Source organism: Desarmillaria tabescens (assembly GCF_030435595.1).
Source record: "Desarmillaria tabescens strain CCBAS 213 chromosome Unknown EV420scaffold_9, whole genome shotgun sequence".
In the NCBI taxonomy this organism is placed as follows: Eukaryota; Fungi; Basidiomycota; class Agaricomycetes; order Agaricales; family Physalacriaceae; genus Desarmillaria; species Desarmillaria tabescens.
Window position 1 is genome coordinate 650,232 of NW_026848308.1, and position 14,374 is coordinate 664,605.

At 48.1% G+C, this 14,374-nt stretch overlaps 5 protein-coding genes across 5 annotated transcripts; 3 read left to right on the top strand and 2 right to left on the bottom strand.

Moving 5' to 3' along the window:
- Positions 1–225: 225 nt before the first annotated feature.
- EV420DRAFT_1477138 (kinase-like domain-containing protein) lies at positions 226–1,996 on the top strand (the record flags this gene model as incomplete). Its single annotated transcript, XM_060469396.1, has 10 exons — positions 226–385; positions 439–512; positions 561–660; positions 715–1,014; positions 1,067–1,182; positions 1,246–1,290; positions 1,346–1,435; positions 1,495–1,610; positions 1,663–1,754; positions 1,815–1,996. The coding sequence occupies 10 exons, from the start codon at positions 226–228 to the stop codon at positions 1,994–1,996; spliced, it is 1,275 nt and encodes a 424-aa protein (XP_060334022.1).
- A 192-nt stretch (positions 1,997–2,188) lies between these two features.
- On the bottom strand, positions 2,189–3,297 carry EV420DRAFT_1639630 (uncharacterized protein; the record flags this gene model as incomplete). Its single annotated transcript, XM_060476996.1, has 9 exons — positions 2,189–2,200; positions 2,248–2,300; positions 2,354–2,503; positions 2,550–2,647; positions 2,694–2,780; positions 2,852–2,940; positions 2,998–3,049; positions 3,099–3,222; positions 3,267–3,297. The coding sequence occupies 9 exons, from the start codon at positions 3,295–3,297 to the stop codon at positions 2,189–2,191; spliced, it is 696 nt and encodes a 231-aa protein (XP_060334023.1).
- Positions 3,298–5,231: 1,934 nt separating this feature from the next.
- EV420DRAFT_1185626 (uncharacterized protein) lies at positions 5,232–7,166 on the top strand. Its single transcript, XM_060466261.1, has 8 exons — positions 5,232–5,511; positions 5,564–5,644; positions 5,695–5,770; positions 5,836–5,851; positions 5,907–5,913; positions 5,977–5,986; positions 6,038–6,231; positions 6,281–7,166. The coding sequence occupies exons 1-8, from the start codon at positions 5,295–5,297 to the stop codon at positions 6,958–6,960; spliced, it is 1,281 nt and encodes a 426-aa protein (XP_060334024.1). The 5' UTR covers positions 5,232–5,294; the 3' UTR covers positions 6,961–7,166.
- Positions 7,167–7,447: 281 nt separating this feature from the next.
- On the top strand, positions 7,448–10,017 carry EV420DRAFT_1216981 (fungal-specific transcription factor domain-containing protein; the record flags this gene model as incomplete). The annotated part of the gene is made up of 10 exons (XM_060466420.1): positions 7,448–7,496; positions 7,623–7,779; positions 7,827–8,631; positions 8,687–8,844; positions 8,896–8,964; positions 9,019–9,178; positions 9,240–9,357; positions 9,414–9,643; positions 9,699–9,844; positions 9,951–10,017. Coding segments are annotated over 10 exons (1,959 nt in total), but the record flags the coding sequence as incomplete, so codon positions are not given.
- Positions 10,018–10,432: 415 nt separating this feature from the next.
- On the bottom strand, positions 10,433–13,617 carry EV420DRAFT_1761642 (amino-acid permease inda1). Its single transcript, XM_060480671.1, has 16 exons — positions 13,029–13,617; positions 12,728–12,959; positions 12,455–12,677; positions 12,305–12,404; positions 12,122–12,246; positions 12,050–12,064; positions 11,937–11,999; positions 11,854–11,882; positions 11,667–11,805; positions 11,495–11,617; positions 11,341–11,436; positions 11,222–11,288; positions 11,029–11,164; positions 10,916–10,973; positions 10,766–10,863; positions 10,433–10,714 (listed from the first exon to the last, which is right to left on the bottom strand). The coding sequence occupies exons 1-16, from the start codon at positions 13,163–13,165 to the stop codon at positions 10,607–10,609; spliced, it is 1,749 nt and encodes a 582-aa protein (XP_060334026.1). The 5' UTR covers positions 13,166–13,617; the 3' UTR covers positions 10,433–10,606.
- Positions 13,618–14,374: the final 757 nt, after the last annotated feature.

Consider the following 14,374-nt stretch of genomic DNA (forward strand, 5'->3'; position numbering starts at 1 on the left):
GTGCATGTCATCGTACAGGCTTCCAGAAACTTGCCAGTCTCCACCGTCACGGCCGAGTAAAGTGGTGTCTTGGCACCATCATTCAACCACCAGAGGAAGCTTTTCCATGGAGGACAAAGCACCCGTTTCCAGTGGCAGCATGTCCAAACATGCCAAACAATGGCCTGGCTCCATAAAAGTCCATCCCACTCCATTCACCCCGACCGACTTCCTACATCCTCCCCCATGGACGCACCAAACTTCATCGACCACGACCTCTGGGGCTCCCTCCACCCACGCAATGCCACCAACCTCGTCCGCATCGACTTCTTTACGATTAACAGCCTCATCAAAATCGGGCGGAATCCGTACACGAATAATGTTGTTCTTCCTGGGACGAGAGTTAGTGAGTAAAAGTAAACCTTTGGCTGCTAAGAAATTCTTGTTGATGCCACGCAGGTAACCGTCATTGCGAGATTCGGTGGGAGCACAAGACGGCCGTTGTGACTGATTTTTCCAGCAATGGGACTTGGGTGAGCCTGTTTTGCTTTTGCTGGGGTTGGTGACTGACCGGATCTCAGGTCAACGACGTTAAGCTCGGTGTGAACAAATTATGCATCCTCAAGGACGGAGACGAAATCGCCTTTGGAACGACAATGCCACAGGAAACTGAGGATTATCGTACGCCTCTGTCTCTTAGCCTTCTCTTTTCCGACTTTCACATCCCTCCCGCAGGCTTCGTCTTCCACACCCACAAGACAAGCCTCAAGGAATACGACCGCGGCGAACTCTACAAGCACTACGACATAGCCCACAAAATCGGCGAAGGGAGTTTCGGCACGGTGAGCAAGGGGATGTCTTTGAAAACCGGAGAGTTCGTCGCCATCAAGATCATCCTACTCCCTAGGTCCCCCGGCCAAGCGCGTACGGTCCGGCGCAACATGGCGAGGGAGGTGAACATTATGAGTAATGTCGACCATCCGAATATCTGCAAGTTGAAGGATGTGTATGATCATGAGAATGATAATTCGATCAGTGAGCCCGAGTCTCTTGTTGGTTTGTTCTGAATGTACTATGTCATTGTTAGATTTAGTTATGGAGCTGGTTGAGGGGGGGAGTTTGTTTGAGTATATTAATAAAGGCTTGACACGGAGCGAAGGCGCGACGAAGCTCATTACTTGGCAGATCTGTGAAGCTGTCAAGGTGAGTCTACTTTCTTGCTTTCATGAAATCGCCCGAACGCTAATCGTCTACCTCATCTGACAGTACCTCCACGATCGCGGCGTCACACACAGAGACATCAAGCCTGAAGTAATCCCCCCTTCTCCTCCTCCTCTTCCTTTCTCACAAGATAATCCACAATTAGAACATCCTCCTAACCAAGACCGACCCCCCACTCGTCAAGATCGCCGACTTTGGGCTGGCCAAGGTCGTAGACCACCTCACTATGCTTCGCGTGCGTAAAGTTTAAACCAACATGCTGTTCGTTCGTCGTTAACTGATTGTGTACTGTAGACGAACTGTGGAACCTCGTACTACCGGGCTCCGGAGACGTATGTCAAGAAGAGGCAGGTTGGGATGTATGATTATCTGGCGGATAGTTGGAGTGTGGGGGTTGTTGTATTCGAAATGTCAGCTCTCTTTTCTTTTTTTGTTGGTGGTCTCGCTCACTGATGCACGCAGGCTCACAAATGAGTTCCCTTCAGACGAGACAACAGCTCCAGACCCGAAGATCAAGTGGACCTTGTTAGACAGAGCGGGTGCTAGTTCTGACGGTACGTTCGTTCTCCGTCTCTCTTTACCTCAAACACCGAGCTCATGGTTGGGTTGTGTAGCCAAGGACTTTATTGACTGCCTCTTGCAAGCCGACCCCGCGTTGAGGATGTCGATGAGGAACGCGCTGAACCATTGGTGGATCAAATGTGAGGAACGGGAGCTTTGGAGGTGGAGGGCGGGGGTGCTGGAGAAGTTGGTGGAGAATAAGGATGCGCTTTACGACGAGGCATATCGGAAGTAAGTAGGGCAAGGCGGGTTCGGGAATTGTTTTCGTTTATGCATTTATATAATTACTGTTTTATTGGTTAACTACAAAGTAGAGGGAGCTATACATGGATAAAGTAAACGAGAACCAGGTTTTGATGACCTTGTATTCCTGGATGTTTTTTCTTGTAGGTACCTTTGGGGTCATCATCCTGTGGTTGGTCCAAGTCTACTCTACTTGCTACATGTCAGGAGTCGTAGTTGGCGTGATATTAACAAGATGCTTACCCAGTCATTGGAGATTCGTCGTGTCTGTTCCGGCCTTGTAGTAGCATCTATACCTAGTAGTGAACATCCCAAATATTTGAACTCATTTCAAGTTGGTTCGACGTACACATCGAATTAAACTGCGCAGACTGAAGCTCTATTTCGCCGTTCGTGTGTACACCAGGGGATTTGAACCGCGACACTTTATGTACCGTCATATTGACGAGAACTGTCAGGCTGTATACGCGTCCCAGGCAAGAGAAAAACACCGAAGAAACTTCCTAGTGTCAGCGACGTGAAAGAAAAGTCCGCTGCGTACGCACCGGATCTATCGACGAAAAACAATATGAGCGTCGCTAGGGTGAATAGTGCGGAGACTAGACCCCAGGACATCGTATTAACGGAGACGCGGTGCATGATACTAGCTAGGTGAGGCAATGGACCGTGTACGGGGGTTGATGACGAACCTTTTTGTCGATGGGTCCACGGTCTTGACTCTTGCCAGGGCATAGACCAGTGACCCTGCTATTGCGATATCGGTAACTGCTCTGAGGCTGTACGAGATGCTTATCCCAGCAAAGGCGAACATCAGCATATATATTAAAGCAGTACAGATAATACTTACATGTTGCCGATCGAAGCTACGTGACCTGTAGCGGACGCATCTTGAGTATGAGAGGCTACATAAATGGTGCCTCCGAGTGTAACCGCAGTCTGTCAGTGATCACTAAGTTGAGGTGGTTTCGAGATCACGGAGACATGGTGGCGTACATGAATCGAAACAAGAAAGCAGAGCGTAAAAGTGATGTAAAGACTGTCGGTGCTGTCTAGAGTTAGTAAGACCATATTGGAGGGCGTGACGGGCTACTAACAGGTTTCGAAAGCGGTAAATGAGGAATAATTGCTCGAGTAATACAGAGCAGCCGGTGAGAAAGACGTTTGCGGATAGTGTTATAGAGTGGACGTGTAGGGCATCATCTGGAACGAGCGTCAGCCCTACATGTCAGTAAGCTTAGGCTACTACAAGCCTGAATTCTCACCCTGGTAGACAAGAAGACTCTGCGATGTCATCTCGTAAGACTACCTTTCGATGACAATAGAAGTAAAGGAAACAGACAAGGTACGTATCGGCGCAGACCACAACGGTGGATGCCGTGTCAAATATTAATGCGAGCATTGGCCCATAACGATAAAGGCCTCGAAGATTGGGCGCGCAGGTTCCGAGATAGAATAGGAATAGTAAGAATTCGAAGCTGTAGAGTACGAGGTTGAACCATGAGGAGAACATCATGCAACTGTGAAGTTTGAGCTTAGTAGTGGTAACTGGGACGGCGCTCAGCGCTCACCTGCTGGAGAAGTCAAAAGACCAGGGCATGATGTATAGAGGTTGACGGGATCCACCATGAGATCAGCTCTTTAAATATCGTAGTCATTTTGTAGTCATTGTACTGTCAGCATTTGTGGCGGAAAATGGTGCAGGACGGTCTGTGAGCGTAGAACGTCGATCTTCTTTTCAGTCGTATGGCGACTCCAGTTCGCCGATCACACGCAGTTCAGCTTCCCTGAACCGCGCGTCCTGGGTTTCCGTGACCGCCTATAGGACAGTAGAAGGTAGAAGTATGGCAAATCACTACAGTTCAAGTCTGATAGAAACAGTCGCCACAGTTGAATTCAGCCTTTTTGACTGTCATTACGGCGCCACTTGAACGTGAACCCGCAAGATGGATGTGTTTTGCTCCCGTGTTTGGCGGATGCTGTTCCGTGCAGCAGTGCTGCGTCTGTGTTAAATCGGCATGCATTGGTCCTTGAATTTTGGACCTGTCGTGTAGATTATTACTTAAAGCAAAGAGTGAACATTCACTGAGATGTATTTAATGGGACAGTTGCCATCAGCTGGCGGTGGTAATGAAACATGACCTCACCAGCCGGAAAGAGTATAGTGAATGCATGATGGCCCATAAACTTCGAGGTAGCATGTCGCGTGCATGCGTTAGTTACCCGTTCTCCGACTTCAGAACCAAAAATCCGTTAGGTGTTAGCCGTTGTTTCTTATATCCGGAGGACACCCTGTGGAATGTTATAATATCAGAAAGGTACTAAATCAGAAAGCTATCACATATGGCGCGAAAAGAAAGGAAGGGTATCTCTTGGGTAAGAATCATGCATCCTGGAGGGTCTGACTTAAGACCTAAGATTCCCGCAGTGCCCTTAGAACCAGGTCCACGCCCTGGGTTGACGGCCTAGACCAGTTCCAAAGGGGTCTCTGTTTGTGGCCTGCCAGCTTCGTCATAGTCCGCAGGACCGCAGGGAAAAACAATCCGGAGGATTTTAATAAGATAATCTAAGGTTGAAGTTGACTCGGAACTTAGAGATGGTAGATATACTGAGCTTCGTGCACACCGAAATGGCTCTGGTCAATAATTAGCAGGGTGACGAAACATTGGAATCATACGGTACCATTGCAAGCATGTATGCACGAAGCATAGGCATGGAGAGATCGCTGACGCAACATTGCATTCCATATCAAACAGAACATCTAATTATGAGGCGGGACTCACAGTAATATGGAAGATCAAAATTTGATCTCCCCCGCATCCATGTCCAATTCATGTCAGATTATCATTGATTACTAGTAGATTTTCTTGAAGGGACCATCAAGTTCATCATCTGTGATTGGTCCAGGTCTACTCAGGCCAATTAACCGAAGCTGATCCAACGGTTGTCAGGTACCAGTCAATAGTGCTGCCAGATTGGAATCAGCGACAACATCTGTGTATTTGGTGAGTGCCGGAATTCTCGAACTCGTGAGGCCCCAGCGTACGCATACTGAGACTCAATTTCCGTATGTATTCCTTAAGTACCATGCTGAAGAGTGGAACACGTCAAAATGAAAGAGAACGGTAAGAAAGACGTCTTTATTGATTCTTGCCGTGGAAAGCCACCCGTGACCGGATCCCGGACCTGAGGCCGGTAACACCACGTGATCCAACTTCAAGCAAGAGCGGCAACTTGCAGGCTGTCTTGTAAGCTGTGGCAACTTCTCACCGTCATCTCTATCGACACACAACATGCCTTCCGACGACGAGGACTACGAATTAGAATCAGGCGACGAAAATCCCGTGGCGTCATCGTCCAAGTCGACTTCCAAGCGGGCAAAGAAGGAATCTGAAGAGTACCGTTTATCCAACGCGCTCAAAGTACCTCGAGCGACGACCTACACTGCGCAGGCTCTCTACGAACAGATTATCAGCAATGACATTGATCTTGATCCTGAGTATCAACGTGGTACGCCTTCTTCTCGACGCTTAACTTGCCCACCATTTACAAACTATACTAGGTGATGTGTGGACAGAGAGCAAACAAACAGGCCTCATAGATTCTATTTTGCGAAATTTCTATATTCCTCCTGTTATCTTTGGTGCGGTTTGTTTGTGGCCTTCTCGTTCAGGCGCTGATGTTGTAGGTTAGCGGTGAATCTATATGAGGATGGGACCGAGACGAGGACGTGTATTGACGGAAAGCAACGGTTGACTTCGATCCATCGGTGCGTACAGCTACTCCAAATTCTGCTGTAAATACTGGACTTACAGCCACATGTTGTCCTTGCAGGTTCATGGAGGGTCTCGTAAATGTTCTTTGTTTGGTCTCTTCCCCTTCTAAACTCACTGGTACTCAATTAGATACCACGTAAGAACTACTCAGCATATCCTCTCTGTTACCGCTGACTGGTATACCATCAATGTCCTGTAGACCGAGACCAGTGCGTTCAATTAGTGGCGTCTTTCCCCCCGCGGCTACTGATATTACCTAGCGACACAGCCCGGAAGTATTGGTACAGGGATCACCCAGGCGTTCTCCGAAAGCAAAAGAACATTCTTCCCGAAGCACTCCGGCGCCTCTTTGCGAATAAACAAATTGTTTGCGTGGAGTATTCAGACTTGACGGATGAAGGTGAACGTGACATCTTCCAACGCGTTCAGCTAGGCGTGGCGCTGACTGCTGCTGGTGCGTTCTTCGAATTCCATATATCAAGACGCTCACTCTTCTCATCCAGAGAAACTTCAAGCTATCAGCGGTCCGCGTGTTCAGATCATTCGGGAACTACTTGCCACTCATCCACTTGATAATATACCTTTTGACCGATCCCGGGCTACTGACTTCCGCTGCTTTGTCACATTGGCCCATGCACTGACGAAGTACCCCAAGATAAACAGCGTTGTCCTCGAGCCGGCTCGGCTTACCAAGTGGTTGAAATCGGAGGAAGAAGTGTCAGACGCGTTTCGGACCAAGATGGAGGAGACCCTTGTGCGCATGGCGGAAGTGAGCGTACCGGATAAGGGTAAGGAGAAGGTATCACCAGTTGAGGTGGTGTACATCGGCGTGCTGGCTAACGCCGTATCGGACGGACGCGATCTCTCTGACCTGGTCGCGGAAATGAGGAACGATACCAGAGCAGTTTTCAAGAATTCGATGAAGTTGAATGCAGAGGTCGGGAAGCACATGATGGAATTCGTGAAGCGTGTGGATCCGAACAGGAAGAGGGAAAGAGAGGACGATGACGGGGAGGAGACGCCGAAGAAGAGAAGATCGATAAAGAATGCCGCTGAAAGCACCAAGAAGTCGAGGGCGCAGCAACAGATGGAGGACTATCAGGAATCGAAGGAAAGGATCAGGCTGATAAAGGAGAGTGCGACGTCGAATCCGCAGAGACTGCCGTCGCCCATGGTGACATAAAACTGTTCAACTAGGTATATATGTATCAACACTTCCACTGTATACTTACCCGCAGATACATTTCAAACCTGCTTTGCACCCAAAACTACAAGACTCATATCGACCGTCATTATCAATCACCATCAGCGTCGGTCCAATTGCAAACTAAACGCAAATGGTACGATGAACATGATACCATGAATGTAATTTTCGAACCTTTTTAGCGGTCCGATTCGGACCAACTGTCTGATTTTTCTCTAAGAAAGTCACTCCCTCTACCTGACACTGACAAGCATCGCCGTAGAGATTTCTTTTCCGGGATTCACGGCGAATACGACATGACAAACAGATTGTACGTCACCGCTTGGAATTGAAAAGCGACCGTCGCACCCATGCGTAATACAATCGGCAACGACTAATACTTTGACCTGTTCAGTTGCAGAATACTCTAGTTCCTCTCCCCATGTCGTCAAATGAAGAAATTTTACTCTACAAACGCGACTTGAAGAAGAGAAGGAGAACACAGAAGGCTTGTGATAACTGTCGCCACAAGAAAGGTACGTCGTGACCGTCAAACTGCTGCTTCAGCTCCAAATTCACTTGGTAACCAGTCAAATGTATGATATTCCATCGCCTTATAATATTATTCGCATCACACGCTGATTCGGGTTCGTGGAGACTAGGTGACGGGATGGCCATGCCTGGGAAACGATGCTCAAACTGTACCGCATTCAAGTTGGACTGCGCGTACATCGACGGAACCCAGGTCAGGATCACCAGTCTAACCAACATTACAATCACTGAAGCGGCTCAAAGTAGAACGGATACTCAGAGACGTTTGTAATTGTATTTGCCGTGCCAATTCGGCGCTAAATACTGGCGAACAGATATGTCGAGGATTTGGAGAGGAAAGTCCAGAATATGGAGAAGTTTTTACTCCAAGTAAGTAAACACTTATTTCTTTCGGGCCCGGAAACTATTTTGAACCCCACTATCACCATGACGCAGATGTTGCCAGACGGCGAATCTGACTCACGTTTTACACGTGGAACCAGACTGAAGCGGTGGGCTAAAGGCTCCGATTCCGACGACGATATCACAGCTGAGATCGAGACAAAGTATTTGGAAGACCCGGATCGCACACAGCTGGAGCAAATGATTGAACGGTACAAAGATCTTATCCCGGAATATCAATTTTTCGGAAAATCCAGCAATGCACAGTTGGTCGGGAAAGCGATGAATCTAAAACACGAATACTCAGGCAATACACGTGGACCTCCACCTTTCCTGCGTCAGAGGAGACCAGAGTTTTGGGATTCGAACCTACCAGATCATCGAGTTACCCTTCAGAACGAGATATACGATGAGGTGTATACCTTTCCGGAGGACGACTTGATGCGATCCCTGATCGGTTTGTATTTCGAGCGAGTCAATATCGTCTTGCCTCTTTTGCACAGACCGACTTTCGAGAACTCTATTGCGGAGAAGCTGCACTTGAAAGATCAAAAATTCGCGGATGTGGTGATATTCGTATGTGCGGTGGCATCAAGGTACTCGGATGACCCGCGCGTTTTGTTCGATGGGCAGCATTCTGCACAATCAAGTGGTTGGAAGTGGGTTCATCAAGTAGTGTCCACTTTCAAATTATCGATCCGAGGTACGGCGACGTTGTATAATTTGCAGTTCATCTGTGTGAGCAAGCGAATTACTCGATCAATAGAAACTGGCTAAAGATATACTCCATCAGCTTTTCGCGCAGTTCATGCTGGGCTCGTCGGCTCCTTGCCTATGCTGGACAATTGCAGGTATCGGCCTTCGGATAGCTCAAGATGTTGGCATTCATCAAAGGGCGGCGACTGATTCCCCTAACACGGTGGAAGGCGAGTTGTGGAAACGTGCATTCTGGTAGGTGGATGTGGTTATCTTGAACACAGTGGCTCACCATATTTTGTCTAGGTGTCTTATGTTTATCGACCGAGTGGTTAGTTCCCATTTGGGCCGACCATGCGCCCTTAACGAGGAAGAGTACTTTTGTTTTTCTTCGTTCTATGTTGCCAAGATGCTTATTTGGAGCATTAGAATTGATGTCGAGCTTCCAGTGGAGTGCGATGATCAATACTGGATACATGCTAATCCGGAAGAGGCATTCAAGCAGCCCTTGGGCCAGCCGTCCGATATCTCATATTTCAACACTGCTTTACGCCTGAGTAATCTTTTACAAAGCTGTCTACGGACCCTTGTGCGTATTTAGGTCTCTTTTGCTTTTTTTTTTGCAAACGCTGATGCGCCGTAAATCACAGTATTTGATGAAAAAATCCAAACTATCTTTCGGTTTTCTTCGCAAGGATTGGGATCGGCAGATTGCCGCGGAGCTAGATGCGTCGCTTGATAGTTGGTTTGATTCCATACCCGAGCATCGTAAGGCTTCATCCAAATTTTTTGAACTTGGCGATCCTGAGCATTTGTATTTTCAGTCAGATGGAATCCGAACCGAGAAAATCCTATCCACTTCAACCAGTCTGCTTTACTATACGTTCTTTATTTTCAGCTAAGAATCTTGATACACCGACCGTTCATTGCTGCCTCCGTCGATGCGGTCCCGCTTCACATACATTCACTTCATATATGCACCAACGCCGCCCGCTCATGCTCCCGTATCGTCGATACCCAACGCGTTCGCGGGTATGTTTATCCAGTATCCGGCGTAAGAGTGTCAATCGTTTTCCTCTTCTACTCGCCTTCTGACTAGTACTTGATAGTTCGTAGCGTTCGATGTGGGAGTCGTCCTCCTTTTCAACATCTGGTACCTGAAATACTTTGACCATTCCTTCGATGTGTCTGATGATATTGACAACGTACACAACTGCATGAAGGTGCTTGAGCACCTCAGTACCAGGTACGTATGGTGGCCTCCAAGATATCATCAGATACTGACTACATGAAAGATGGGTTTTTGGCAGCTCTCTTTGGTATATGATCACTCTTAAGTTAGCACGACGCGTGTTGATGAGCACACTTAGGAATGTCCTCCATAAACTCGCGTCCGTGGGAGATGTGCCAGTGCCTGATTCTATTCCATTATCTGCTGACGCGTGGGATGGAGGTTTCGCTGATGGTGTTGACTTCGGTCTATTTACTACTAATAATTCTATCCCGCACGTCGGCAGTTCAAATGACCTTTCTTTGTCTACGACATGGATCGCAGAAGGCCAGCATTCACAGCCACATCAACCTCCGCTTGGTGGACATACCTGGTTCGATGGACAGGATGACGCCAATGGCCATTCATATTCCGTGGACCAGCCGACTATACCTCCAATGTCCGATCTGGCGTTCCAGTGGATGGACAATGCGATGGTTGATATATGGAGTCGTATTCCCGACACATTGGAGTGAGTTTTTTCTTGAACATCTTGCTGTTGCTCTTAACGAATATCATGCATCTAGGCTGGATGATTGGGGCGCGTACCTTTTCAACCTTCATGACCCCGTTTGGTCGTCATGATTCAGATGACTACCAGTGTATTATATAGACATTGCTACGAATATACAATAGTAACACGCGCTCAGCCTCATCATGAGTACGGCTATCGATGATACACCCATCCGACTTCGTTGATCGGAAAAGGGTCAGTTATACAATGTTTCCAATTTATATATAGCACCCTTAATTCGAGAATAGCATACGCCAGAGTTTTATATGGGTGGGGGCATTAGCGCGCTCCGCACGGTAAGCCCTCATCTCTTCCACCGTAAGCCACGATTTGCGTCCGGACTGCGAAAGCTATAATCAGAAAACATCCACTCGCGAAACGGCAACACGTACGTCTAGATCAATCTCACTAGCCCGCCTGGGAAGCTCGCGTTTCCACAAGTAACCGATGATATAGAACAGGAGTAAGACCGGAGCAGCTAGGTATGCCTCTGAAATGAGAGTGAGAAAAAGAACGCCGACAATGCGAGCAAGAGAGCGCACCGAAGAAGGCTTGGCCAGCGGCAGCGCCGTGGAGTTCTTCTCCAACAGGGAAAAGAGCCTGTGGGAGCCATGTGAGCATATGGCGGCGGTTCACTGACAGGGTCGGTACTCACGACGTAAAATTGTGCTATTAGGACTAGGATGATCAAAACGACGCCGAGCCAAGACCCGTATACACCGCCCATGGCTTGATACGGTAGTTCCTCAACAGAGTGTCCCTGGAGTACCCATGCGTGTCTAAACCTTATGCTATAGGTTCATGCGAATTAACGATACCTCCATGGGCACGACAGGTGGATTACATACTGGCAAAGGCATATAGAGAGCCATGTAAAGAGCGTCGAAAGGCCCGAAATAGCTTGTAGCCAAGTAACTGCGAGTGTGGGTCAGCAAGAATAAAACGACAGGATGCAATGAATACACACAAACTGTGTCACCAGCAGCGGCGACGTTGACATATGCAATGGATGCAAAGACCAGGACACTCAACACGGAGACCAAAGGTCGACTCGACTTGTCCACTATGCGCGCAGAATCAGGGCTCTAAGACGTTCGAAAACGGAATGAATGATGCCATACCGTAAGTGAAAATACGAGGAGCGTATCCGTTTTCAGCCAAGGCTGTTAGGGTACGAGAAGCACCGTATATACTTGATAGACCAATAGAGAGCACGGAAACACAGATTGTAGCATTAACAAGATCTAGCGGTGTCAAAGACGGACATGACAACAGGGTATAAACAAAACTCACGATTGAGCCCATTAATATTAGCCCGGTCCAAAGCAATGACGAAAGGCGAAGCTGACGCGCCGCTACCTCCGAGAAGTCGGTCGTCATTCCAAGGAACCATCAAGCCGATGATTGTCAGAGAAGTTATGTAGATAATGGTCTGCAGATAGCTGTGAGATGGGCGCTAGTGAGACTACCAAGAACATACAACACGCCAGAACGTTCCCTTGACGGCACCTGAGAACGCGCTTCAATTTCCTCTCCATGAATTAATATATCGAAGGGACATACCAGGCATAGTTCCTCTCGGATCGGCGGTCTCCGAGGCAGCGAGACCAACGAGCTCTGTTCCAGCTATTTGACGCGTCAGAAGTTTAGATACAGAAAGATATCGGCAGGCATACAGAATGAAAACGCAGCTAAAGGAAGGAAACATGTCAGCGTATGCTAGAGCTCGGACCGTCAAAGCAACCCACCAGTCACAAAAACAGCGCATACGCCCTTGAAGCCATTCGCAAATGCTCCCGGATCGTGCCAATACTTGCCGCCCACATAAGAACCAAACTCTCCGCTCTGTGGACCGCCACCACAAATACATATTCTGTTATCATTACAATTAGCAAGAGTCACAATTGACAAAAAGAGAAGTGCAAACCCACATTCCAAGGAATATGAACATGACCACCACCAAAAGTTTTAAACATGATGACCAGAATTCCTCTTCTGCGTAACCAAGTGTTCCAAAGATAGAAATGATGACTGCGCATCGTCAGAACCAAAGGAGAAGTGACGTAGAGATTCAGACGTACTGATGACAGCCCAAAATACTGTAATCCAAGCCGCGATGGGAACTTTGTCGGTCCAGTATTGTACCGTGGTCCCGGCAACGGTGATTTCCAGAGGCAGAGCAGCAAACCATTGGAAACAGTAGTTCCAACCCATGGCGAACGCAAATGAAGGATCAAGGAACCGATCGGCAAGGGTGTAAAAACCACCGGAGACGGGATACAGGATGGCCATTTCACCGAGAGCCTAATGTGATGTCATCGATAGAAGCAACCATCAGGAAAGAAGGGACGCACTTGAGTGACATTGACCAACATGGCGCCGATGATGATGTATGAGATGATGACTCCAGCGGGACCACCGTTGTGTAGAGCTGCACCAGAAGCAACGAAAAGACCGGTACCGATACTTCCGCCAACGGCGATCATGTTTAAATGTCGCTTTTTCATTTTGGGTTGCAGCATCGGCATATCAGCCTGGATATCCTCGAGTTCACCAACATTGTGTCCTCCAGCGACGACTTGTCCACTAGAGGAAGAAGATTTCAAAAAAGAGCCGTATTAGAACACGACCGGGAGAAGAGACAGAGAACCTCACCCAGTAACACCTGGTGCACGCTTGAAACTCTCCCAGTTGAGTCCCAGTCGAGTCCATATACTCTCTTGACTGGGATCATAGAAAGCCGGGACGGCTTTGGTGCTCGTCTGGCCTGACTTTTCTTTGGAGGGGTCCATCACGAATTGTGAAGGGGGAAGGAGGATGGAGGAAGCTTATCAAACAGACCTCCCGTTTATATCCTACGTAAGGTATAGTACTGGACCAAGAACTGGACCGGGCGTCCGCCGAGCGCTCGCATGGAAAAATCCCAAAAATTTTGTATACAGCGAAATTTGAAATGCCGACCGGGAAATGAGTTTAAAGCTTTGTTTCAGGTCGATCCTACACATGAATCGCCGGTTGTCAATAAGAAAGTCTTCCGAATCTTTTACAAGTCGCATGATGAAGACGTCCGAGAGGCTTTTCAGCGTATGAAAAGATAAAGTGAGAACGGATTTTGTGTCAAGCCGATCTTACCCCACGGACTTTGATCGCATGTACGGCCCGGGACTCTATTCTTGATACAGTACTCCATGTGCCGTTGGAGCTTCTGCTGCGTGAGGGTTGGCCATGGGGTGGATGAAAGATGAGAACATCGATCTCGTGAGCTGCAGCTGAAGCCTGTGGCGTAGGCCATACGCCAGTCCAGGGTCCACTGTTGCGATGTTAACATTCAATAGTCAAATACTAAGATTGAAATTCGAACCATTCACAATGACCCGTGGTACGGTACCGCGCACTGATGAGACCAAGATGAGACGAGAAGCTTTTCTTGAATATTGTGTGCGGTTGGCAAATATCGTTGTCATCGCTCGTCCATGCTCATAGTTGGCTTCATCAGGCGGTACTCGTTAATATGTAACCCGTGACACGTTCCATATGCCTTCGAAGTAGACCGCGGCCAAAACGACGGACTTTTGATGGAGTCGCCGGTTACGATGGACAACTTTTCTCCTTCATGCATTATTAACTGAAACAATGTTCTTCAGATACAAGGAGCGCAGACATCAGCTATGGTTCTAGACGTGATACCTGGAAAGCCTACCAACCGCGAGATAGCCACGTTGCAGTGCGTCTCAGCATTGGCATCGACGACATGGTGGGAGTAAGAAAGAGAGTCTTTATCATTCGCACCAGATTCGGGTCCACTTAGGTGCCTGCTGACGCGACTTAAGATAACACAGATAACACGCACCAGCTGTCAGCCTCGCCAGTGACGTGACACGTGCTCGTGTCATATCAACACTGAAGATATAACAACATGGCGTGCCTCCATTTATTGCCTAGAACTCTTGATGTACCTTTACCCACCAGTTGTTCCAAAGCACAGCTTTGATGACGACTTG